Below are 27,941 nucleotides of genomic sequence, written 5' to 3' on the forward strand. Positions count from 1 at the left end.
ACACACACACATACTCACACACACACATACACACACCACACACACACATATATATATGTGTTAGCCTGGCAGCAGATAGACCTAGAAGTATGTGAAAGAGAGAAATGATGAATGAGCAGACGGGGTACTCACTCATCAAAACCATAATTTTTTTTTAAAAAGCCGAGGTTTTCATTGATGTTTCTGGAAACATCCAGGACGTACAATCACTCAAACCATAGCCTCGTCTTTGTGTCGCTCTTCTCCATCCGCCGCCCCTCCCTTGTCTCTTTAAGGGCCTCTGCAGGCCTCTCACATCTTGAGGTGTTGAGTTTCAAAGTTGTCTTCATACCGTGTGATTTATGATGAAAACAGAGCTCGCCTTGGAGTCCCTGCTGCCTCTGACTTCCCTGTGTGTGTATTCACAGCGACTATCCAGGATCTCTGTACTTAAGACGTCTAGACTTTGAAGAAGTTCTCTCCATCTTTGACGATTCATCCTGACAGAGGATCCTGTTCAACTACCATCGCTTTACGTCTGATATTTTTTGACATTTGGAATCTACTTGAACAGCGGTGACAGTGAATGACTTTTTGACACGTGCAATAAAATGTGCGTGAAGGCTGCTTTCCTACATAAAGAATGCCTTAATCACCGCCCACAAACCTTCCAGTGCGCCAGTAACACTGCGGCCTATTTCTCACCGGAGGAAACGCACCATGAATCTAATGAATATTATGTTATGTTAATGTGAGCTAATTATGCAGAGCTGCGGCACCTGGGTGAACCGCGTATGGGTGGCGACACCTCTCTCGCCCCGAGCCTGCGTGTTCATTAAGCAGAACATCTGGCGAGAAGGGAAAACACATTGTCGAGTTGAACCTTGATTTCAAAAGTGCCGAGTGGTTTTTGGAAGGTGAACTTCACTTACTTATTTGGGATGCGCGTGTTTCTCGGTGCCAAGAAAGTGCCACCGTCAGAATTGATGAGCATCCGACCGAGCTTTCACTCGTTTTAAAATCCTGGGCGAAGCGAGGACAGCCGATGTCGACAGAAATGCAAACTGACTCACCTTTTTATCCATTTATCCGTACCTTTACACGCTCCTATTTCGTTCTGTTCTGTTACACGAACACTTGACTGATAACTTGTGCTCAAACTATTAGTCATATGGATCAAAAGGAACTTAATCTGACAGTCTTGACGTCAGTTTGACGGTTGCTTATTTGTCTCTATACCATTGTAATTACATTTCTTTGTTTTTTTTTATATTCTAAAGACAAAGATGAGCATTTTTCAAGATATGAATGAGGAAATGTTTTGTCTAAATGATCAATACAATACAGGAATAAGTTGTATTGGCTAATTTGACTGAATTACAAGAACTGTATTCATCACCTCAGGGGAATTCATATTTTCGCTCTCTCTTGTTATTTTTTAGAAGCCAGAATGTCTGATGTGGCAAACATAACATTTACCAACAAACCTAAACTCAGACTGATATGTCTTGGAAATTAATCTTTAAGCCCTGACAAAGAGACACAAATAAATAGAGACATTTATTGAGCAATTTCCTAAATGTCCTTGGACTGGGCTTAATCCTCGTCTGGGAAACGGGCCGATACACTGTTTGTAACTGTGTCACCAGAACGACGAAGTTCGGCCAACAGACTGACGACCGGACAAAAGGGACTTCAACCAGCTGCTCACGGCTAAAAAAAGGCCAACAATACATCAAACAGTGGGGACAAAAGACAAGTGCACAGAGAGAGAGTTATGAACTCACTAGTGTCTCAGCTTTATGAAATGCTGCAGTTCTAGCCTCAGCAGTAAGCCAAAACGTCATCTAACGCAATCGTAAGAAAGAAAAAGCATTCAACACATTCCTCGTGTTGGAGTGCTGCTGTCATACATCTGTGCGGTATCTCCCTTCTGTCCCTCGAACAAAGTAGTCCACGTCCACGGCTTTGCTTCCACCTAGTCATGCATACTAATCTGTGCCGGAACTTGGAGCGGTGGCCAGTCGCTGCCTGCCTGTCCCATCAAACATGCATAAGGAACAGATGTATCTTTGATGTAGGCTTGTTCATGTTGCCCCATGTGCATGACTGTATGAACGTGTGTGTGTGTGTGTGTGTGTGTGTATGTTTATCTATGCTTCCAGGCCCCGCGGGTGAAAGCCAGACGAGAGAGATGTGGCTGCATGCCCCAACACACAGGGAGCGAGAGAAGGCTGACATACATGGATACTTGGCAGGACGAATATAAACCAATGTTGCACGTCGTTGCCATGCATTATCTTTAAATGCATAATTCATATGACTAGAAGCAATACTGCGGCTGTAATTTATTGCTATTTAAACATACTGCATGTATTGTGGATTCTGTATTAATTCAGTATTTTCAGTTTTCTCTTGCTTTGATTGAAAAGATTACCATCGCAAATATATTCACGCTTCCATCTGAAGTGGAACTGTTCTGATTTCTCGCATTTCATCCTTACATACAGTGTACTGCTGTGTACACGTGTTGAAAAGGATACGTCTTCACATCTAACAGTGTCCTAACAAAGCTGGAACATAAGACGATTAACCAAACAGTCGGTCGGGAAAAATACTTGACTATTTTTACATACGATTCATTGTTTATGTCCATAATTCAATCAAAAATCCCCTCGTTTATTCATGTGACAGTAAACAGAATATCTCTGGGTTTTGGACTGTTAGTCGGACAAAACAAGCTAAGAAGAGCTCTCGATTAATCCATTAATGAATCCCCTTTTTCACGGTCAAAGATGATTTGCTGTTTATCTCACAGCAAGGTACTATGCCGCGGCTATATAATAATTAAATATGGGAAGCTTTGTGGCTCTGGTGTGGTTAAGTCTCCCTAGTGTTTTTGGCCACCCAGTGTTTTATGTATGGACAGGAGGAGGATATTTATCCAGCACTGGTCCATAAAACTGTCATCTTTTAGCATCTGGAGATGTGAAAACTTCCCCTGCACGAGATTGTAAACAAGAATAATCGTGAGTCATGAGAGGTGAGAGCGTCTCCTGCTCATCATTAGCAACATTCATGCCGGTAGCCGCCTGATTCTGTACTGTACTGTATGTGTGTGTGTGTGAGGTTACATCAGCGGTAGTGATATTAAATAAAGCCCCCCCCACACACACACACACACACTCCACTACCCTGGTGTCCCCTCATGTCCTCTCACAAGTCCATGACCACGTAAAGTGACCCTGACCCCACCTTCCTACCATCCACACACACACACACATGTGTAATTGTGAAAACCCTATGAAACACACATTGTTGTCCCTCATGCTATCGCTGCCCCCCACCCGCCTACACAGACATCTTTTTCCTTTTCCCCCTCAGACAATTGTGTTGTCCACTCTCTATTGTGGAAGCCTCAGTCACTTCCACACACGTGTGTTGGCCATTAAAACAGAACAGAGCCGACTAAAAGCATCCCTTTCCTGGCTAGCAGGGTCACACTCAGTCTCCTATAAACACAGGACACACCTTAGCCCAACAGTTTGCACATATCCTTCTGACCCCTCGCTCTTCTTTCCACTGACACAGGATCAGGTCCCTGTCTCTCTTTGATATAGAATAAAGGGAGAATAACACAACACTTTCTTGCACTGTTGTTGCAGACTTTCTGTGAACTTTCATGGGAGTTTTTGGTCGCGAGAGAAAGTCTTAAACACTGAGGCTGGTTGTCTTTTGTCTCCCAACGTGCCTCGCGCTGGGTTTCCCTAGCATTGTCATGACAACAGTGTGTACGCACCGACACTGGCCACTGAAAAACAATAAACCCACGAAGAAGAGTTGACTGAAGCGGGCTAGCCATAGCAACTTTCAGTCGTTTCTGGGAAAAAAAAGTGAGCCCAAAAAGTTACTCCACGCACAAAAGTTATAAGTCGCGACTGAAATGATCTCGCGAAGAACAAGTGCACAAGCGTCTAAGCGTGGACAACAAAAAAGAAGTGTACAAAGATGCATTCATTCGCATACCTTCTTGGCGAAGAGTCCTTCCTTTTCCTTCCAGGAGCGTTTGTTAGCTTAAAAGATAGTTTTGTCACACCGGTAACGTTACTAACGTTTTCTAAAGCATAATGTATCCTGTAGACACGAGCACTACACGCGAGTACTACAGGATACACGTGAACAACGTCCAGCCGTAACTTTCTCCGCCCAGAGACTCGTTCTCGACTCCTCTGCTTCTCTCTATCAAAGGATGCTTTGCTCCGCCTCGCTCAACCCTGAAGATAAATCACTGTAATCACAGACATTCATAGATTGTGTCTCTCAGCTGATGGAAGGATGTATTCCCTCCACCCCCCCCCCCCCCCCCCACCCCCCCCCCCCCCCCGACGGATGTTGAAGGATATTACTGAGATTTATCATTATTATTCATTCGTTAACTTCCTTTAAGGTTACTATAATCACTCACCCAGCACAAACCCTGAGCTCATTCTTTACAATGGTTCAAACACACCTCCGGCTATATTCTGGCGACTGATTGCCCACAGGGAAATTATATTAATAAGAGATTAATAGGTTTTTAGACTTCACTCATTATCTCATTATTGAAGTATACCGACCCTTATGATATTGGCCTAATCCTCTGAACTTCCCCGGTTCAAACAACCCGGGTGACACCGGTATTAACAGAGATAATCCAGACTCGCTTTGTTTCACATGCTACTCTTTATCCTAAGGAAATTTAAATTTCACTCGTGGTTTTAAAGGAATGGCAGGCAGTTCAATTTGATAAACAAAACGATTTGGTAAAACAATACATTTTTCAATAAAATCATATTGTGTGGACAGCTTTACTGTCAGCAAAAATGAACTCAAAATATAGAAAAGTTCTGAACAGGAATTAAGTTTAGTATATAGTCTGCTGAAAAGTTAGATCCCTTTAGGAAAAACTAACTTTTCAAGGTACTAAATGAACCCAAATATAAAAATATAATCCATACAGCAATATCCAAGTAGGTATCTCTATAACATTCTGTTCAGCACAATATATTGCCATAAACTCACTGATTGGTATAAAAACAGTATAGTTCCTTATTTTAGAGGCATATTTTAATACTTTTTATTTCTATTATCATGCTGACAAGGCAATTAGCATTCATTTAAGAAGCATTTGGCTCACATCCATACCTGCTGATGTAAAAGCTAAGGTATGGCCTGCCACTGTGGTTGATAGAGTTAAGGCTATTAGAGTCCCAGCCACGTGATGTTATTCTGCATTCAGTAGAAGTAATACTGGCCACAGTAATGTACTACACTATGTCAAACAAAGGAACATGTTTCCGTAGAGCCAATACATTTTAGGCTGCAGTTCAAGGGCTTCAAAGCAATCACACACAATAGATCAAAGTACAGCATCTACAGCATCAATTACACTTGTGGTGGTAGTGGTGGTTGCAACGGCAGGCATAACTACGCATAACATTGTACTAGCACCAACAAAAGCAGTAGTAATAAGCAATTACAAGCATTTTATAGGTTGTCACAGGGACTTATTTGTTGAGCACTTATATACAGGCTATGGTTGAGCCTAAATGTTACTCTCTTTTGGGTGTCAGTGCTCCTATTTACACATATTCTCTCTTTGCATATGATCCCTGTAGTGATAGCCAGTGAGAGAGAGCCTTTATCTACTATATCATATCACCATTGTTGGATGCTCCGTATAAAAATAAACCTATCATTTTAGAAACATATTCAAAGAAGCCTGTAGAGGACATGTACATTTAAAAAAGTGAAATGATGTTTTGAAGCTCCTCAATTTGTTGACACCAATGGCTCAGTTGAGACGGTTCAGATTGAGAGCCACTAGATGACACTAGAGCGCCACTATCTGACACTGGCCTGAGGCAGAAGGGCTAATCTACTCTGAGATTTGAAACTCAAGGTTTAAATCTAGCGTCAACAAGGGTATATGTACAATATATGCTTACTAAAGGAAGGGGAAATCACACATTTAAAGAATGTTTTTTAGGTATAATATATACATTTATAATTATATATATATATTTGGTTGTTTATGTTGGTCAAACGTGACGACACTCGAACCCGGATATCCTTGTTGAAAATGCCCGTGTTGATTATGGGAAATTGAGTCTCCTACTTCCGTATTCTCGATTGAACTTTACGTACGTTTACGTGCGCTTGCCGGCATCAACGACCGCATGTTACGCATTTGACGTACGTGCGGTGCTCTCCTTGCTCCTTGGAGATTCCCCTTCCTTCCTGGGCTGTTTGAGGTAAAACCGACGCGGTCGCATCAGTCTCGCGAATACCTGACTGAGTGCAAAATAAAAAAAACTGTCGCCTTACATGTACGCGTTTGTCACAAATGTCTGAAACATGCGGCGGCGAGCGCGGAGCTAAAGCCGGGAGAGGTTACGGCGGCTGAAGTACGACCCGGGGAAAGAACTTATCGTCTCCATGGCTGTGAAAAGTTAACGCACCAGACGAGCGAAAACCAGGAATAATTCCCCCTTCGACCGACTTGAGGTAAGACTAGCCGACGTGTAAGTGGACTTCACGGAGTGCACGACTGTCGGGCAGCGTCGACAACGTCGACCAAACGGCTGAATAAGAGTGTCTTTGTTTACAAGGTTCCTCCTGCGTCCTCGGCTCGCGCCGCCCGTCTCAATGGGATCGCGGAGAGAGTTTTCGTGTGGGGTAACGTTAATGCCGGTGACAGGGCTCACGGGCTTACAGTTCGGCCACAAATAGATCGATTATGTTACAGTGCCTCGTAATTAAAACGTGGTTTCGCTCTCCAACAGTGGAGATGGCGTTATTCCCGCCGCTTGGCTGCACATAACAGGGTAACAACAACAACAACATGGGCATGGGTTCTTCTACATGTCTGTTTAGGGGGATGTGGGAAGGTCAGAGGTCAGGTAGATGAACTTGGTATCTGGAGATGCTAGAGACACATCAGCAGGGTGGATGATGTGTGACCTGTGAGGCCTGAACTCATAGCGTATCCAGGGGAAGAATCAACATCAGAATATAATGTAATGTGTTCCCATGATTTGGTGGAGAGTCTCATCGTGAGTGTTCAGGGCATTTTTGGGGTGGTGTAGAAATGACAACTTACAATGTACCATGAAATCAGCTCACATCCTCCCTTACCCTTCTTCTCCCTCTCTCTCTCTGGAGAATAGAAAGAAAATCTAATCTCTCTCTCTCTCTCTCTCTCTCTCTCTCTCTCTGTCTGTCTCTCTGTCTCTCTCTCTTTCTCTGTCTCTCCCTCTCTCTGGCACTGACTGTGTCAGCTGCTGTGTCTCTGGGTGCTGACTTATAGTGGGACAGGTGGCCTCTGGACAGGTGCACCCCTGACAAAAGGGTTGCAGTCCTCTGACTTCCGGGGTGGTTTATGTGCAATTTGTTTCAGTGTAGCTTCTGCTGTCCCGTGTCTGCAATCTGTGCAAGCTGCTTTTTGTTATTGTGTCCTTTTTAAATACGCTTTGTAATTGTGAGCGTGCTGTTACATGGTTAGGCTGAATTGAAACAGCCCAAATGTGATTGCACAACCTGGACTTCCTTGTTGTCATTGAGTGGAGTTTAGGTTATACAAGTGAGCTGTTTGTTGCCCAGCTTTTCCGTGTGACGCAGGCATTCTTGACAGCAACAGCCGTGCCCTCTGGACCCGGGTTTGGACTTGTCTGTCAACAGCTTGCGTTTCTTAGTTGACGCTGTTCTCTTTGAATTTCATTGCAAAGTCAATTTTGCCAGACAAACCAGTTAGGGAACAGAAGCGGGAGTCGTGCTTGAAGAACACACCCTTTCTGTGAAACCAAGCAGGAGTTCCAGACAGATGACGCCACGCAGCCGGCCTGCTTGAACTGCATTGGTATAGTTCACAGTTAATGGTTAACTCACATGCAACAAAACATGCTTTAAAAATGTTTGTAGTATATGGGTATTTCCATGCCATGCGTTAGGCCTGCTGTGCTCTATGTGCTTTGGTTCTGATGGTGACATTTCAGAGAGAGAACGAGGGATCAGAAAAGAGGTCAGCAGAGGGATATGAAGTGGAAGAGGAGAGGAGAGGGAAAGTTTGAGGGCTTATCTCAGTAATGTGAGGGGACAGTTGAGCAATGATGGGTGTTGCAGTCACCACTGTCTTCCAGTTAACCCTTTCACTTCCTCCTCCTGGCATTGACTATGAAAGCTGAGGCTCTTCTCAAAGAGAGCCAATTGAAAACAAAACAAAAAACAGATGGACATGTAGGCCGTTAGACAGCTGTGTAAGGTTGACATGTGATGCGTTTTCCCGGAATGAGCATGCCGCATCCTGTCATCGCACTGACTGGAGACCTCATTCACATTAATGAGTGAGATCTCTGCCACTCTGGTTGTGATTTTACCTAAATCCCTTGAACGCAGCCTGCCAGCTTTTTCCTCTTTGCTCGCCGGGGCCAGTGCGCCTGCGCGCCGCCGACACTCCAGTAATCCGCTGTTATAGGAGGAGATCGCATCCTCGTCCACTGCGCTCACGTTTTACCAGCGAGGGAGAATTAAAGCCCCCCCGTGGACGAAATACAGAACGGGGTAAGGGGGGGTAGGGGGTGAGGATAAGAACATGTAACGGGACCACAACAATGCCCGAAATGAAACCATCACACACTGGCGTTGTGAGGATGGAGCAGCTTTGCAAGACTACGAGCAGGCGACAGCGGGACTGGCGCGAGGATGTCTCCTAATATGAGGCAACGAGGCTCGGCACCCACAGCCCCCCAAAAATGCAGGAATACGTGAGATGAACGCAGGCTGTGAAGGACCCGGCGGAAGATGGTGAATTGGGCTGCTTCCTGGACGAGACTTCCTCGGCTATTTGGACGTTTCTTCGGGCTGCACTTGTCGCCTCTGGACCGCTGTGTGGGAGCGGCCACGGACACAGGCTAATGCTTTGCAGTGCTGTTAATGAGCTTAATTGAAAGTATATGCGTTGTCAGTGATTAATCGTTTAACATGCGGTCTTTGAAGCCCACGAGCTCACTGCGTCGGATCGATGGGAATCGGCTACATGTGAAATAAAGCAACAATAACAATACAAAAAACCACGGGTATATCTTCCTCCTTAGACTTTTGGCTCAGGGTTCCATAGCTATCGATACTCGTAAAAACGTGAATGCTGGGATACTCGTTTCCCGCAGAGACACTAAGAGCCGTGACAGGCTGACAGGTCCACGCAAATCTGAGCGCGAGTTGATGAACTAGACTGCCCGGCCTCGCCGGTGGGATCAGACCGAAATTAAGCCGCCTCTCTTTCTCGCTCTCCCCCCCCCCTCTCTCTCTCTCAGACAGACAGCGGAAACCGGGATCATCTCCCGGTCCTCTCTCGCTTTGGCAGAGCACCGCTGCCTAATAACGGTACATCCCTTCTCTCCGGGATTTCTTTCGGATTTTACACAGAATTTTGAAGTTGAGCTGTAAACACTTTCACGCTGTGGCGACAGCTGAGGGTTTAAAGAGCAGCTCTGTGCATCCTCGGTTCAATTCTGACGTTCATGTGAGGTGGAGAAACATTCTGCAAATACCAGAAGTGGTGTAACTCGTGAGAAAGCCCTCCCCAGCATGAGTTTTTATCCTGCTGGGTGTTTCACTGGTACACTTCCACAGCAGCTGTTAGTCCCACTGGAGGTCTGAAAGGTGAGACTTGGAGCATGCTTCCCCAGCAAATGCAATGCATTGATTTCCACCGTTGCCCACATTGTAAATAACTCTGTGGCTATATTTTGTACGACTTCTATTCCTGCACGACCCATCGATCACTGTCTTTATGGACCGTGACGCTATTGTGCGGTCCTGGATGTTGTTTTCTAACGATGTTTGGCTGCTGGGATTCTGACAGACCATGAACACGTTGACGTCCGTGCCGCACCTTTTCCTGCTTTGGCCGATCGATTGATTTTTTTCTTCTTCTTCCAAGCAAAGGAAAGATGGAGCCGGCATGAGACTGCACAGACTGGGGATGTGTGTCAGGAGGAGCACCAGAGGAATTCTGAGTGGCAGCGTGGAAGAGGTGGTGCAGAGTGTTACGAGCTTAAAGTCTACGAGAGAGAGAATTACGAGCCTTTGCTGCGAGAAAACGGTGTTTTTATCTTGTTCTAGTGCTCTCAGAGGTCTCTCTGAGGTCTCTCTCAGGAGGGAAACGCTTCCTATTTGAAGTATAAAGTAGTCAACAGGAAGTTTACAACAAACACAAAACGCATGATCCCAGTTGTGGCCCGGACGACCCCTTTCAGTCTCAGTTTGTCTCGCCGGACGCAAGTGTGGATCCCTCGTCCGCCTGGGTGCTCGAAGGAAAAGCGAAACAAACATTTAGAGGGCGACTTCCTGTTGCAGCGGCGATGGGGAGCTCGGCCTCGTCTCTCACTGCGGAGACCGAGTCGGACCACGGCTTCCGCAGCACCCCGTACCCGTCGTCCCCCCCGGTGGGCTGGCTCAGGACCAGCCACAGCAGCCCGGTGTGGGGCACCACCTTCATCAGCCGTCAGCAGCAGCAGCAGCAGCACCCGCTGTCTCACCGGGAGCGCAGGTAAGAGCCGGGTGCCAACACGTTTACTCAGCTGAGGAGATGACACCAGGTGTTGAATGCTGCCATTTGTGAGCATAAGCGTACAGACTGCCATTGCTGTCTAAGCTTCAGTATGAGCGTTGTTCTTTTTTTTTTTTTAAATCCACTGCTTTTTATTTCACGGGCTTTTAGAAAGCTTTACTGTGGATTCAATAACCTCACAGCGAAGGATCAAATCCCTGTTTCATCAGAGCTTATCCAATCAAAGCCGATATTTTGGTGTTTTTTTATTTCTTCATATGAAGCACCCAAAATCTGGCTAAGCCGGATTTGTGAACCAAAATCTGACCCCGTTGGCTCCTCCCCCAGCACAGCTGTACAGTATGTGCTGCCCATGCGCTGCTGATTGACTGGACAGATAGAGTGACCTGACCTCTGTGAGCCCAATGAAAACCAGCACACGGGTAATTAGAAGATGACTTCTGCTGTCATTGTTACCAGTATTCAAAACCAGCTTTGATTCAGACTTATTCATTTTGGAAATGATTAAAATCGTGGCTACACTATCTTGGTGAATGTGGCTAGACTGTGGTATTGTCTCACTGAGGCAAGATCTCAAATCTGTTTGTTTTGCTGTGAATGGAAGCTCTTTTTCAGAATACAACCTGTTAAGAGGGTCTCTAAAATCCAACAGTTTATTGAGCTAGCAGCAGCTGTGTACTCGAGTGAGGCAAACTATTTGTGGAGGCAAAGTGCTATTCATACGCGCCGTCTCGTCAGTATCGACCTTCTTTAAAAAAAATATGTATTCAGTCACTGTAACTACGAGAAGGACCTCGCTGCAGTGATCCATTGTTCTGGTCGCTGCCTTGTGAGTCACTGTCGACACGGAGATCAGCGGTAAGACGCTCAGGTTGGAACGTGCGGCTCATCCGGCTGTTTTGACTGACTTCCTTCCAAAGGAGGATCTTCTCAACCGCCCTCACTGAAAACCCGTTTGGAGGCGTTTTCCTCCTCCTTCTTCTTCTTCTTCTTCTCCTTCTTTGCATCACGTCTCCCGGAACAAGAACGGGCAGTTTCGGTATCGACCGCCTGTAGCTGTGTCGAAGTTGTTGCTGAGTCACTCAGGGCATCGCGGCCCGGTTGTTAGTTATTGATTTCCAGAGAGCCCCGATCACATTTCCCCACAATGGATGTCATTACTTATTCAGCATCGGTCTCCAGTCTTTCATCTTTCTTGATCCCTGCTCGCCGCCGTCGGTGTGTTGTCCTTCCAGCTGCTCTGCGTTTACCTCTTCAGGCGGCCATGGTTCACACCGCTCGCATGAATGAAACTCCAGCGTAGCTCGTACTGTCGGTGCAGCCTTGCGTCATACAGTCAAGTTGTCTCTTGTTATCCAGCAGACTCTTCCATTGCGGCCTTGCATCTCTGTAGCAACAAGCCTCCATCACCAATCAGACTCCAGTCAGCTGAGCACACAAACACAGAGATGTACAGCACTCACCGAGGAGAGGGGCACACACACACACACACACACACACACACACACACCACACACTCATGACAATAGATGTTTTAGAAACACCGTGCAGTAGCACTTGGAACATGCCCTCTCTCTCTTTCACACACACACTCATTTGCAGTCTTATGCACATATACACACACACGGCCGTGTGAGCCTAACAATGTTAGGCAAGCTTTGCTGAGCTGTGACGGAGCATGAAATATAGAAACAACAGAACACTGTGGGCCCAGCTTAACGTCAGCCGTCCTCTCCCAGTTTATTCTCCAATATATTGTCCGACCAAACGTTTTCCGTTTTTCTTAGCTCGGAGACCGCATGAACGGTCTTGTCCTTGGGTAATTTCAAAATGTGTTTTCATCCAGCCGCGACCCGTTGACTCGGGGAAGTGTTTTGTGCGCAGTGATTCAGTACCTCGACGGGGACGCTTCACTCAAGCAAACAAACCCACTCAGCAGACAGAGACGTGCAGCAGAGGTGTGTCATCACTCTGGAATCTCTTTTCACTGCCCCCCTTTTAATAGCAGCACGATGTTTTAAGTTAACAATGTGACGGCGCTCCGTTTGATCCCGGGCCCCCATCATGCTGCTGTGTGTCCCGCTGCACGTGTGGCCTTCGGAGCCCTTTTTTTTTTTTTTTTTAAAGTTGCTGCCTGCTCTCTGCAGAGTCCGTCCCGGTGCCTCCACTGTCCCCAGCATGATGGATGGTGGTGTTTATCGCAGCTCCGTTCCACTGGCTCTCCTCCTTTTAAAAAAAAAAATTGTATTAAAACGGGGCCCGCTTGGTTTCTACCAGCGTGGTCACCGGCCGTGCTCGTGTCCTCTCCGATGAAGACGGGACTGTCCCCGAGCCTCCGGAACAGATTCTCCCACGCCGGCGTTGTCCCACCGTGGGGCCGCCCTCTTTGGAAAATCGATGCGGCAAGAAAAAAAACAAGCCCACTGGCACTGAAACCCCCTCCCCACACACTCTTGTTGCCATGGAAATCTGTAGCATATGTTCAGTAACCCATTTGCATTGGGCCCGAGATAACAGCACCCACATGGTAACCTGGCAGCCTCTCACACAGGAAGCAACACGTGCTGGAGAATTGCCCCTCTGGAGGAAAAGGTGTAACCAGCTGATTACCAGGTGGAAGAGTGAGCCGGAAAGGCAACCGGCCGCCCTTCCAGGGTTGAATTAGTGTCTTGGAAGCAGGAAGTAAAGCTCCAACTCTGCGCTGCCTTGTCTGAGAAGTTTCCCCTCTATAGCTGGAGGCAGCAAGCGCTCTGTCAGCAGTTTTCCTGCCCTCCAGGTACCGGGTGCCCTCAGGAGCCTCGGATAATAAGCCTCTGCCCTTTCCTCCCCGGCTCTCGAAGCTTCCTGCTCGCGCTTCCTGCTCGCTCTCTCGCTTTGCTCCGGGGCTGAAACCCAGTCAGACAGTTTCCTCTGTTTAAAGATTCACATGTCTGAAGCCGCGTCTCCACCGCTGACACATTCACTCGTCAAAAATGAGCCCCGGTCGTGAAATATTCACCGAGGGCACAGCCAGAGGTCAGAAGCCTCTGTTATCCTCTCTCAGCTTTTCTTTTGACCGGCATTTGCATTATTCGGTCTCTTATTCAGCAGGAAAAGATTGTTGGTTCATATCTTATTTGGGGTTACGAGGCCCTTGATCTTCTGGGTCAGGCTTGCATAAAAACGTCAACTTCCCGTCATGAAAAGCGTAACCAGACCCAGATATTCTCATGCGTGGCAGTTCCATGACACATAACATTGTTACAACACCCTTGTTTCTACAGCATCACACGCTTCTCGTGATACAGCCTCAGCGAGGTTTTGAAGTATCGGCCTGAGGGCGCTTTTTCAAAAGACCCTTTTGTCTAATTTGCTCTGGTCTTTGTGCTGACACGATAACATTTTATAAATCTATTCTAAAATATCCTGCTCAATGTCGATACTCGCGTCAAAACTTCCCCAATAATGTTGTCGTTCCGTCCCTTATGACTAAGACTTCGGCGTCACCAATCCCCTCATGTGACGTCAGCGAGTCTTGACTCCGGGCTCTCGATACTCCACCTCGGATAAGTTGGCTCCGTCATGTCAGCTGGAACTAATTCATTCTGGAGTAATTAGTCATATTAATGCCGTGGCATATTACCTGGCAGGTAGAACCGAGACTGTTGCAGTTCATTCTCACGTCTTCGCCATTTTGCCCTTCGGCTCATTCCCGCTGAAGTACAGGCAGGAGTGAGCATGCTCGGGGAAAATTGCTTTTAAGTGGAAAAAGGTCTTGTGATCTGACGAGCAAATAAAAATCCCACGACGAAAGTGACAAACAAAACCTTTTTGCCAGTCAGACCGCCGCAAACAGACTGCATTCAATTACTTAAGTGGTGAAGAATGTGTGAAGGCGCTGATCTGATCCCCGTCAGAGTTCTGGGTGTGTTCAGCTGCAGCACAATGTTTCAACATTCATTATCCTTTTTATTTTTACTTTTTTACAGCTCATCTCATCCAATAACGAGCTGTTAAACAGGAAGCATCATCGGTCTGTCTGCTCGGGATGTTTGTAGTCATAAAAATGGAATTTCTCTAACATAAACGTTTCATGAGCTCCAGTATCTCCAGCTATCTCCTCTGCGTTCACTCACAAGCGCGCCTGTAAACGTTACAAGAGTCACAAGAGGGACTCATGTTGTAGGAGCGTGCTTTGTGTGTGTGTGTGTGTGTGTGTGTGTGTGTGTGTGTGTGTGTGTGTGTGTGTGTGTGTGTGTGTGTGTGTGTGTGTGTGGGGGGGGGGGGCTTCATCTGGAGCTCAACACAGCTGGGCTACCTTGAGTTGTCCAGCCTCACACCGCCTCTTAGTAATCGCTAATACGTTGTTGTTACACATCTGATTAACCACAGATCATGTTTCATACGACACAGGATAAAAAAGTAACAATAGTAACAGCGGACGAGATACAGCATAACTCCTGACTGAAATTTTAGGAGGAAGCAACAGAAGTAGCAAAATGATTCATAAGCAATTATAATATTGTCCTTAATACCTTTTATGTAAAGCAGGGATTACTGGAGGACATTTTTTTCACAGAGTAAGCGTAAAGGTAAGGTAGTATCTGATTATTTGCAGTATTGATTACTTTATTGATCATTCATTAGGCTCAGTTCACCCCACACGAGTGTCTTAAAACTGCTTTATCTTGCAGCCCAAATATCGAATAATCCAATCTAAACCTTGTGAAGCCGTTAGCATGTTTGATGTTTTAACTTTTAATCATTGCTATTAAAACTGACCAGTTTATAATAATAAAATGGGGAATTATTTAAGGTTTTGAACTGTTAGCAATCTGTTGTGCGAGTGGAAATCATTTTCTCACACTATTTGTCTGCTGTGCAGAAGTCTATCCAACACTGTATGGGTTGGTTACAATATTAAGTAGGAGCTCCTTCATAGAGGCAACCGCATTCAAGTTGAGCTAGTTAGCAAGTTGAATTTACCACGAGGATACTTTACGTTGTACAAATACACACACCCTTTTATGTGGTTAGCGTGTAGCTTTGGTCAAGATCCACAGTACAGTTTGGGAGTAAATGTGTCAGGCGTGCTCTCATACCAGGAAGTTCTCTCGGTATGTTGCTCTCAGATCCTCGAGCATGTAAGATGAGACGTGTTCAGTCATCAGTTATCAGTCTAAAGCGTGACTAGAGAATCAAGTAGACAATATTGGACTCATTAGTTCTAAGGCGTTCTGTGTGGTTACTCGTGTTTACGGTCAGGGTTTGGAAATACCCTTTTAGTTCTTCAATATTTCCAGAAGGTAGCCAGTCACCAGATGAACCGTCATCTGACGGCCGTGTGTTATGTAACGTCTGTGAAGACTGACTCTGTGTGTTTGCCAGGATTCATTTATTAGACGGCCAACGAAGTGTTTGAATTGTTGAGGAGGAATTAATAGCGTGTCATGTTTTGTCCTTTTTGGTGTTCTTTCATTATTAATCATGTTCTTTGTGTTTTTAGTTTAGAAGGGAACCAAAGGCACGTCTGTGCATCAGATGCACCATCATCTGGTGATGACATAACAAAAATAGAACTGACGTGGAGGAGACAGTCGAATGTAAATGTTGAAGCGCTTCAGACGTATTGTCAAGTTTAATCATCCAGGAAATGGCGACGGAATATAAAAATATACACATTCAACAGCTTCTGCAGTTTGTGTGGATGTTTGTTTTTGTGTTGAGTGTGTAACGCAGATGCACTCTGCCTCCAGTGGCCAATGGAGGTACCGCCCCCCCCCCCCCCCCCCCCACCCTCGGGGCCCTGGGCTCGGGGCCAGCCCTCAGAAAGGCAGCGCTAATGACTGTCGCACAGAGGCCAAATGTCTCACGGCGACGCAGGGAGAAGCTGGCGAGACTCGGTTCACTTGATCTCACAACCGCGTTCAGGAATGAATCCAAGTAGCCGGTCGTAGGTGGCCCACACACACACGCACACACGTGCGCACGCGAGCATCCCTGCTTTTCTATAAAGATGTCCTTGCTGGTGCCTCAGTTGTGGCAGTTACTTAAACTTTTTTTCTGTTACCTGTTTGCTTGTTTTCACTGAGCGTTGTCGGGCTCTCGTGCCTTGTGATGGTCTGCTGAAGTGCTCCATGATTGCCTTACAGCCAGCGATGCATTGAAAAGCTGTCGATGCTCTTACTTTAATTCATTTAGACCAGGAGCAGGTACTTTATGGGCAGCGGGCTGCATTCAGGGCCTCATTTGAAAAAAGATGGGTTTTCTAGAGGTGAGCTCTCTCTCTCTCTCTCCCTCTCTCTCCCTCTCTCTCTCCACGCTGTAAGCTATTGGCTACTCGCCCAGGTCTGCAACACTGAGGAACTGAGGAGCTGAAGTGGGCACTTTTAGAGCAGCTCCACTCTCCACTGAGCACAGGGCCAAGGACAAAAGGAGTTTGAGTGTGTGTGTGTGTGTGTGTGTGCGTGTGTTTGTACACACTCCTGGAGCATGTACACGCAAAGCATCCTTTTATGTCGGCTTCAGGAACCACAGGCTGCAGTGGGTTCATCGTCCGCCGCAGGCATGTACTGTACATACAAAGGTGTGTGTGTGTGCATAATACATCCTTTTAATTGAGCGACAGAATAACGGTTGTACAGTAGTTGTTTGTCATGTGTAACTTACATGTGACATGTGTCGTGCTTACGACGGATAATAACGAGATAGTTCAGATAAGATGATTGCGAGGCTGATCGCTCCAATGAAAAGCTCGTTCCTCGGCTAATGAAGTTGCGATCCCTGCACCCCACCGAGAACCAAATTCCTCCGACGGTGTACCCGTGCGGTTGATACCGTGGCTTTGTTCTCTCGCGTGAGACGAAAGAGGGCCTGACAGTTATGAAAATGGCCACAGGGAAGAACCTGTCATCAGACACGAGGTGTTGACACTTGCTGCTGCCGCCGCCCTAGTCGTCGCGATGTTTTTGCGGCCCTCGGATAGGCCGGCCTCTGGAGGGCCAAGCACGGTGTGAACGAGTGCCATCAATGCTGGCATGGCGGCCGCCGCTTACTTCACCCACAGTCTGCTGAACCGGAGATGTGTCGTTTGTATGAGGACACAGCACATGGTCGTGTGGGCATGGATGGAATATATTCAGGAAATATCTTTACTCAGTGAGTGATACTGCTAATGTTTAAGGTCATGAACACTTCATATTGCATAGCTATCAGGGGGGGGGGGTGAAAGACGAAGCAAAACAAAGAGCCGGGTGCTGGTTTCCCAGTGTTTGTGTGACTTGATGAATATTGTGTTTTCCTCGTTTCACTTATTGTTGTCGTTGGCAGACTTGAGTTTCCTCCTCACACAGCGGGTCCTGGTTTGTGTTGGAGTGCTAACCCTTTAGCCCGGGACAATGAATTCGGTGCTAATGGCTCCTCACATGAAGCATCGGGACTTCTGCTTTCTGCTGCCCTGGGCCTGAGGACACACACACACAAACAGACTCTCTAAGGCTCAAATGTAGTTTGACATTATAAGAAGCAACTATGCTACGTCTACAAATAGATGCAGCTACATGTCTGCATACACACGGCCAGCGGCAAGGACACACACACACACACACACACACAAAGACACCCAGAGAGCCCCTGCTGTCGTCTTCCTCCTTACCTCCTTACCTTAGGGAGGAGCGATGATGACGAGAGGTGAGGACAGTGTGCTGGGAGGTGTTCTAAGAGGTTCCCCCGGGTTCTGAGGATTCGCCTGGTTTGAAATGGTTTAATGGAGTTGAACTAAGGGCAATTAGCAGGACACAGGCCAGCCAACCGGCAGTCGTACTTCATCAGTGGAATTAAAACGTCATATTGACGGTGAGTCATGCCATGCCCTAATGTGAAAACATGAAGGATTATCAGAATATGTTTTTCATGGGGGGGGGAAATAGGCTGGTTCCGCAGGAAGTCTAGACATTTTACCCCCAAAAAATGTCACAAACCAACCTTAGCAGCTTTAGATTCGGGCTTTGTTCTGTCTCTCCGACTAAAATATAATAACAAGGGACACATGTGACCAGGTCCACAAGCCCCCGCGTTCTTTTTGCGGGCAACATCTTTGCCCCGGCGATCAATGCGGAGAGAATCGCAGGAGTCCAGCTCTCAGCGCCACACCGCCCGACAATTCCCACATCACCATCTCCGTGTTGGCGTTCACGCATGAGCAGCTTGAGTGACGGTGACATTTATGGGCTTGTCCCTCGGGGGCCGTCCCTCTCCAATACCCCCCCCCCCCCCTTTGCTCTCTGGTGGTATCCAACTGTGTGGCCCAAATATACCCACTGTCAATAAGTCAGATTGACTGAACTGCAGGCCCACAGAATGAACTGCATATACAAGTCAATCCATTATGTGTAGGAGCAGGAAATGAAGTCTGCCTCGATAGATAAAATGCTTCTTTCTGCTTGATTTATTCTCCTCTCCTCACATGTTCCTCCTGCACCACAGACGTCCTGTAGTATATGTTGATGGTTGCTTTTAAATCCAGGCGTGTGGATGATTTGCCAGAATGATCCTCATTCATGAGGAAAGGATTGACACGACCCTCACGTTGCCCCCATCTACCCTGCATTTACTGAGTCAAAGGGGAGAGAAGCGCCCATGTGAAGTGGAGGAGATCCCTCGTGTTTTTTCCATTCTAATAACCGTCAGTCAGGAGGACCGAAGGGAACGCTGTCCTTGGTATTCAGCCTCCTCTCCTGTAGCCCCTCCTCTCTATGTGCTTGTCTCCCTGACTCTAATCATGTGGCCATTGTGTATGGATTTACTGCCCTCCGAGCCCCCCAGGAGGGAGATTTGATTTTTCCCCCTGCACTGGCTAATCTTTCCCTCACATTCTATTATTCTTTTCTAATTCTGCCCATCTCTCCTCCTCTTGCAGTCTCCGATATTTTTCGCTGTGCTCTCTTCCTTTTTGAGATAATCACCCGTAGTTGACTGGGAGCATTTATTCGTTCTCTGGCTTCCTCAGGTCGGCGTCTGCCTTCCTTTTTTAAACCTGGCACAGCATATTAGTGAATGATTGAACAGTGTGTTATTGCTCAGCGATTACAGTTACATGGCAGAATGTATTGCTGACTCGTGTGGTTGCTGAATTTTGTTTTTGAGCCGTTGTGTTCTGTTTTCCAGCCACTCTCACTCTCCCGGCTCCATGGCAGCGACGGTGCGAGGCGGCGACTGGTCGTGTGGACGCTGCACCTTCCTGAACGCCGGCGCAGCGCCTCGCTGCTCCATCTGCGAGGCACCGCGCCAGAAGCCCGACCTCAACCAGATCCTCCGGCTGAGCAGCACCGAGGAGCACCGCTGGGCCTGTCCCCGCTGTACGCTCAACAACCCTCAGGGATCTGGAGCCTGCACCGTTTGCGGCTTCGGGCCGTCCGCGGCCACGCACACGCCCCCTACGACCACCATAGCTGCTACTGCCAACGGCCTCCCGCCTGCCCCGGCCGAACCCTCGGCACCCCCGGCACCCGCCGTCGCCCCGCCGGTTCTGCTCGAGCCCCAAGGACAGCACCCAGCCAAGGAGGAGGTGCTGCGACGGTCCGAGAGCAACGGGGAGGTGTGCGGCCCGGATGCGCAGCACTCGGGCTGGGCTTGCCCGCGCTGCACACTTCACAACACGCCTGTTGCGCTGTCGTGCTCGGCCTGCGGTGGGCCCAGGAAACTGTCTTTGCCCAAAATCCCCCCCGAGTCACTGGTGGTACCCGAGGTGCGCACTCCCGTGCTGGGGTTTCCCGTTCACACTGCAGGGGCTGCCCCGCTCCTCATAGACCTGACGGACGACTCTCCTCCCGCCCCTCCCTGTGATCCACAAGAGCCTCCGCATGTCTCCTCGCAGTCCCTCTCCTCCCCCTTTGCTTCCTTCTCCTCCCTCCAAAACAACCCCGTGCCTCGCAGCAGGAGAGAGGTGCCCCCTCCGGGGCGACCCCCAAACCCGGGCGCCAACACCCCCAGCCCCACCTCCCCGTCAGCAGCCGGCGTGCCACCCCAGCCGGGCCCACAGCGGCCGGCCAAGCCCAAACACGCCCAACCCCAGGAACCATCTTACCCCAGCAAGCGCCTCAGTATCTTGGAGGAAGATGTTCCTCTGCACCACCCTCTGACCCCCCACCTCCCCGTTGCCTCCTCAGCCGCCCCCACCTGGAAGTGCCCCGGCTGCTCGTTGCCCAACGCCGGGATTTCATCCAAGTGCGACACCTGCCGCTCGTCGCGGGCCGGCGCCGACCTCATTGACCTGGTGGGCTGCGAGACGGTGCGATTCACCCCAGCCAGCCCCTCCAGCCCGGACTTTAGCACGTGGGCCTGCTCCAAGTGCACGCTGCGCAACCCCACGGGGGCACCCAAGTGCTCGGCCTGCGGCTCTTCCAAGCTGCATGGCTTTCAGGAGCAGCAGGTGGCGCTGCCCCGCTGCTGTGCACACTGCGGCACTGCCGGCGCATCGTGCTCCTGCACGCCCTCGTCCTCCTCGGGTCACAAAGCAAGGAAGCAGGCCCGGGGCTACCCTCCCCCCTCCTCTGCTATTGCTTCTTCTAGCTCCTCTTCCTCCTCCATCTCGTCGAGCCTTCAGGAGAAGGCGGGGCAGTGGAGCTGCCCGGCGTGTACGCTGCTCAATGACATCAAGGCCAAGAACTGCGCGGCGTGCCACACACCGCAGCAGTACCTCACCCTGCGCAAGGTGGTGAAGCCTCTGAAGAGGCGGGAGAGCATGCATGTGGAGGCCCGTCGACGAAACGATGAGGGCGAGGCCAAGGAGCTTTTGGAGAACATAGTCACCTTCTGCAGAGAGGTAAGAGAGAAATCTGTTGCAGCTGGCAAACACAATAGCGAGATCTTATAAGCTACTTTATCCCTTTTTTAAAAGTTATTTCTTTACATTTTGTTGAGGCTTCCTTGACCCCCCCGAGCAATCTGCTCATTTCGATGTGCGATGCGTCACGGGGCGCACATTGCCTTTCAGAGCACAGCTCCCTCATTGTAATTCCTCCTTTTTTGTTACGACTCTGGCATTGTTCCCACTCCCTCAATCTCTCTAATTCCAGAGAAATGCTAATAGGCTGTGTCATCGCCTCTGTTTGCACTCGCTTCGTTGGCTGAGTTTTAAACGGCCAGCGTGTTGAATCTTGAAAAGGAGCTGCAGATACAGAGTGTATCATACCGCCGCCAAGTCACTACGCTGAATTCTGATTCACAATATCAGAAGTGCAACTCTCGTTTCAGTGAGTCCATTGTTTGTTGTCCACTGATTACACTTTGCAGGGATTTTGTGTTTTTTTCATTTTACTTTTTTAAAATATAAGACTACTTAACGCAGCACATCTTACTGTATGAAAGCAGACCTTTCTGTAAAAGATTAAAAAACATTTTTATCATCCAGAATGTAATTTCCCTTTGAATGTGAACGTCACTGCATCAATTCTGCGAAGTAATTAACTGAGCTTCTTTTGAAACGAGACAGCATACTACATCGTGAAACAGAACATTTTCATTAAGCTGCATAAATGTCAGATGTCCCAAAGTTAATTATTAAGTGGGGTTTTTTTTTCTCTTTCGGGAGCAAAACGTAATCATGCTTTTGTAATTACGCGCTCGTCTGTAGTCGTAACAACCTAAAGTAATGATGCGTTTTCTACACGCTCGAGCACATCTGCATTTTATCTGCATCAGGATCAGGAAGAGTTTCAGATCAATCGTGGCATTCACGAGCCCTGATTGGTCACAGTGTCACAGCTGTTTGGTGACACCGATACGTCTCTCCTAGCGACCGTCATTAAGGAGACTTGATTGGTTTGATGGCGGGCTTCTATTCTCTGAATTGGTTGTTGTGCGTGCTCCTTTTACTACAGAGGCACGGCACCTCTCACGCCATGTTTACAATATCGCAAAGTGTGCTTCAGAATGCATTATTAATGGCTTCTTTGGTCTCGTGGCTGCGAGCGTGGGAGGGAAGCTGGCTCGGTAGGAAGGAAGCAAAGAAGGACACCACAGATCCCTCCTCCCCACCTTCTCCTTCCTCTTTTCCCAGTTTCAGATCAACATTTAAGCAGGTCTTTCTTTTACCGTCTTTCGTTTTCACCTACAAGTATTTTAGGCCTCGCTCGCTCGAGCTCTGCCCCTCTGCGCTCTTCAAAGTACTTTCCCCGTCTTCATCTCCTTTTTATCCCGTCTCCCTCCATCTCTCCTCGCTCGCTCATCCTGTTTTCTTTTTATTTATTTTTTCTCCCCCTCCAGTCTGCTAATATCTGAAAATATGCTTTTCCCCTTGCCACCCACCGCACCCCCTTCCACCCCCATCCCACCCTCTCCACACGACTGCACTCAATTCTCCAGTGTAGCTGCCGATGTGTGTGTGTGTGTGTGTGTGTGTGTGTGTACGTGCTAAGGTGAACACAGGGGCTGGCCTATTTTTAGAAGCAGAGCTGGAGAGGAGAGGAGCAGAAATGATTCGCTTTCCTATAGCGAACACAATCACTAACAGCATCAAGTGCTGCTGCTTGGTTTTAGGGGTCAGAGAGATGGGGCGAGGGGGGCGAGCGGATCCATCACTGCCGAGGCGTTAACACTTTGGCATGCACCAAAACACCAGTATTGAACATTTGGTAATGATTTAAAGCCTTTTGGTTTACCCTGCTACACGGCGTGTTGAGTCAGTTTCAGGGTTGCGTTTTTATTAGTTTGGCTCAGATTTTCTTTCTAGATAGCAGATGGTGTTGCTGATAACGTACACTGTAAACATTACTCAAGAACAACGGTGGAGACCACATCGAGAGCTGGAGCCGTAGTGTAAGAAATATTATTCTCTCTCTTTGCGGTTTGTTTCTTCTGCCTCCTTGCTCTCTACTCTCCTTGATTGGTTTTCTGAGCGAGGTGTGTGTGTGTGTGTGTGTGTGTGTGTGCCAGAGCCCCAGAGCGTGTCCGCTTACTCACTGTGCCAGACGAGTAAACGCTACTAACAGCCATCAGCGCCGCTTGTGAACTGTAAAACCCAGCGTGGCTGAAGCTGGTTCCTCTGTTGCCTCTTCATGCCACCCTCTTGGGGAGCAACAAAAAGACGCTACATGGCAACAGATTGACTTCGATTTGTTTTATTTCCCTTCTCTCGACTGCTCCATATACTACTTGTTGCTTGAATTGTTGCCACACTGATGATTTCACCCCCCGTGGTTTATGTCTTACAAGTTGGATTGTGAGTTCTGACGGCAGCCTGTGACAGTGCTGCACGTACCAGGCTGTTCTGGGACGCTTTTGTTTCTGGTTTAAATACGTGTGGCACTTCTCCAGCTCTATAGTTCCTTACAAACACATTCTCAGAGATCAATAGGTTGTCTGTAACTCATAGATATCTAGCTACGAGCTAACTGCCGGCTCTGTGGGGTCTGATCGCTGACTGGTCTGGTTTGCATGCTGGCGTGAGCCCCAGTGATAGAATCAGAGACAGCAGCACTGAGCTCACCGGAGGAGGACAGACGGCTAGACTTACGCCCGACAGACGTCACAACACGGCAACCTGAACGTACGCGAATGATACTCATCCTCCTGTCAGCTTCCCCGTTGGTACTGATGTTATTTCATAAAGGCAGATCCCATTTTACACACTCTGCTTTATCATTTCATCACTGTTCGTATATTTTATCCATCTACTTCGTTGTGATGGACTGCTTAGAAAATGAATGAATTTCAGCTAATAGATTCTGATCTCATCTCCTTCTTCTTCCTATTATTAATGCATAGAACTATAAAGTCAAAAGCTCATAAAACCATTATGCACATATACCACCCAGAGGTGAAACGGCTAACTGCAGCATGTGCAGGCTGTCCATACGATGCAATAGGATGCTCAGTACCTTCTTGGGATGCTAACATGCTATTTGAGCGAACCTGTATCTATCCATCACAACTAACAAGACTTCTTAAATGCATCCTCTTACCTTCCCAAATGATGATGTCTGCGTAATACCTCAGATTAGAATGCAGTATACATATTTCTGTGCTTGTTTGGAGCATTTCTCTGTATGTGTCCAGGGCCAAAGCTCTCTGTGCTAAATCCACAGTGGCCCCTAAGTCCATACAATAAAAAAAAAGCATGAGGGTCACACACATAAGCCAGTGAGCCAACATGGAGACCTCGGACGGCCGGGGCGGAGAGGTGGTGGCGTCTAAGTGATTCTGTCCGGTAGCTAGTGCTGCCTCCAGACCACAGAATTGGATTGTGGGGATGGCGGCTAATCAATTTGCTTCGCTGTGAGCCAGCAGCGGGCCGCCCGCATCACATCCCCCCCCCCCCCCTTCCTGCCTTCGCAACACGACTGGCCGAGCCCACTTCTCACACCGCAAACAGGAAACCAGATAGGTTTTGCGTGTGTGTGTGTGGCTGTCGCCCCTCTCGGGTGTGTGTGTGTGTGTGTACAGGAGAGTTTAAGGCAGGCAGATCGTGTGTCAGATTGGGTGTCTTGATCCGTTAATGTATCCATGTAGTCCGGGTCTCGTGTACAGTAGAGAGGCAGCCACACACCATCTCTAAAAGTGTTAAAATCCAGTGTGTCATTTCAAGTGCTTTTTGCACCGCGGGGGGGGGGGAATGTGTCGGAGAGAGCGAAGCGTTGGAAGCGTTTGAAAGTGATTTGCATTCGTGTGCTGTATCCTGGCTGCTACACTTGGACTCCCACTGTGCAGACGTGTGACGCCACTCGGTGGAAGTAATTCCTCCCGCCACACGACCGAATGCGGGAGGCAGTAGTTTGTCCTTGTTCCACCCCGAATCTAGGGCTCGTGTGGCGGCCTGTAGTGTATTAATCATCCTCCACCTGCATGCATATGTCGTATTAAGAGATTAACAGTTGCTGCTCAAAAAAAGTGTCCTTCAGGCTTGTGTTATGTGTTTGAAAAGCTATATTTTGAACATCAACTCCTTTGGGAATGATTTGAAAGTAAACTGTTGTCTCCTAACAAGTGACTGTTTTTTTCCGAATCTATTTTAAGTGCGAGTTCACATTTGATCGGGTTCAGTCGTCTCACCCCCTTTTGTCTCCCTCTCTCACTTTTTCCTCTCCACCCCTCCCGACGTCTCCCTCTCGTCCCAGAACGCCGTGAACTTCGTGGACGACAGCTTCCCCCCGGGACCTCGCTCCGTGGGCTTCCCCGAGGGCGACAGCGTCCAGCAGCGCATCAAAAAGTGGCTCCGCCCACACGAGATCAACTGCAGCAACTTCAAAGACCGGGGCGTCAAGTGGTCCGTCTTCCGCACGCCGCGGCCCTCCGACATCCTGCAGGGCCTGCTCGGAAACTGCTGGTGAGCTGTCGGGAAACCGCACGGGACACTAGTCAGCGTAGATAACAATCGGACACATTTACATCAAGATTTTGAAAAAGAAGGAGCCAAAGAGCCCCAAAGTAAAGGAACAATGTTCGTTCCGTTCAGCACCTGAGAAAAGTCAGAGGAATACAAAACAGACAACGGATAGTATTTCATGTCGGGTTCAGATGAAGCTTGCAGAGAGAGGGAGATGCAGACGGTGACAGAGAGGCAGCGACACAGTAAGTTAAGAAACGGAGAGCGATAAACTGAAAAATTGGGAGGCAGGGAAAAATAGAAAAAGAAGGCAAGCATTAAATGAAAGAGGGAGCGGGGCGTAGTTAGACAGATGTACAGATACACCTGACAAGGAGATTATTCACGCCGATGTGAGTCTGGACACATGCTTTATCTCCCCTTGCCCTTGTTCTGTGTCCTTTGGGGGGGGGTAGTGTTTATGTATGTGTGTGCGTGTGTGTGTGTGTGTGTATGTGTGTGTGTGTGTGTTACCATTCACCATCTTCCTCCACACACACACACACAACAATAAACAGTCACAAAGTTGTCCCAATACAGCATTTCGCTTCATCTCCAGCACATGCAGCTTATCAAAAAATAACTCTCCCCAGAGCCAAATCCTCTCACTTGCAAAAGGATGTAACCCTAATTCATCTCTCTAACTCACACTCTCTCTCTCTCTCTCTCTCTCTCTCTCTCTCTCTCTCTCTCTCTCTCTCTCTCTCTCTCTCTCTCTCTCACACACACACACACAATAGGACACTGTCCTAATAAACAACCCGGCTCCCCTCAGCCAGCCGATGACAGCAGTAGTGCCAAAGTAGTGCCAGTCACCCTTGTCCTTGAGTACAAGCTGACATTAGAGTCACATTATGACACGCCTAATTGGATTTTTATTTGATTCTATGCAGCCGATTGGTTTTTCATCAGCCGCTGGACGGGCTGATCGGCCTCACTCAGCTGCCACTTGAACAGATGGGATATCGCTCTAATAGTACACATTTCCAAACCCCACACAAACGGTCTTTAAAGGCTGCTTCACTGACACCAACAGCCGAACTGAAAGGGATATTACTTCCATCTTTCATCTGCGGATGTAGTGGCAGCGCTACCACTTACAAAAGTGATAAAGCGGGTCAGGATGCGAACCAAGAGAAATCATTTTAGCTCATTGTCCCAAAACCGCCACAGTTTGTAGCCATTTCATCATATTGTGTGATCTCTTTCCACACTTTCAGATGAACTAACGTTCACTTTAAAATATATTCCTTTTAAGTTGGATCCTCGCGTCCCCAGCCGCGCTTCTCTTTTGTGAGGAATTAGCATTTTCTGATGTATCCGGATTTTTTTTTTGATTCCCGAATTTCTCTTGCAAGCTAATTAGAGGAGGCGAGCCAGTTTGTCGTTGCTGCGGGGGGAATTAACAGTAATGGGTAGGTAACCAGAAGGCATAGAAGCTTGAGTCATCACATGTGATTGATATTCAATGAGGGCAAATTATGTTTTTAAAAAAAACCTGCTTGAGGTACATCTTTTTAATTCCACATTTACAGCCTCCCGGCTGCTTGTCAGTCTGTTTCTTTTTGTGTTCTCTGATCACGTCTGTCAGCCGGCATTCCTTATCCCCGCCCGTCTTTCCGACTAAAGCAGGGATCCGTTCAGCCATCCAGCTGTCCGTCACGATCAGCTGATGATTTATGTTTCGTCTCCCTTTGTTTTTCGCTGCTCAATCCCGCTTTGTTTCAGTCACATCCTCTCATTCACCCATCCGTCTGTGCCGATCCGACGTTTTCATTTTTTCCGCCGACTCATCGAGTTTCTGTTCCCTCTCCAGGTTCCTGAGTGCGCTGGCGGTGCTGGCGGAGCGTCCGGAGCTGGTGGAGCGGGTGATGATCACCAGGACGATCTGCACAGAGGGCGCCTACCAGGTGCGGTTGTGTAAAGACGGCACGTGGACGACGGTGCTGGTGGACGACATGCTGCCCTGCGACGACTACGGCTACCTCCTCTTCTCCCAGGTAGAGGAAACGA

The 27,941-nt window shown here is 48.1% G+C and overlaps 1 protein-coding gene across 1 annotated transcript in view; it reads left to right on the plus strand.

Moving 5' to 3' along the window:
* Nucleotides 1-6,278: 6,278 nt before the first annotated feature.
* Nucleotides 6,279-27,941, plus strand: part of capn15 (calpain 15) — a 32,750-nt gene continuing 11,087 nt past the window's right edge. The window contains exons 1-4 of the mRNA XM_079182122.1: nt 6,279-6,525; nt 19,733-21,389; nt 25,681-25,889; nt 27,745-27,928. Of these exons, the coding sequence (XP_079038248.1) occupies nt 19,755-21,389; nt 25,681-25,889; nt 27,745-27,928 (2,028 nt within the window). The 5' untranslated portion in view covers nt 6,279-6,525; nt 19,733-19,754. The remainder of the gene's footprint in view (nt 6,526-19,732; nt 21,390-25,680; nt 25,890-27,744; nt 27,929-27,941) is intronic.

The sequence above is a fragment of the Pholis gunnellus genome (assembly GCF_910591455.1).
Source record: "Pholis gunnellus genome assembly, chromosome: 21".
NCBI lineage: Eukaryota > Metazoa > Chordata > Actinopteri > Perciformes > Pholidae > Pholis > Pholis gunnellus.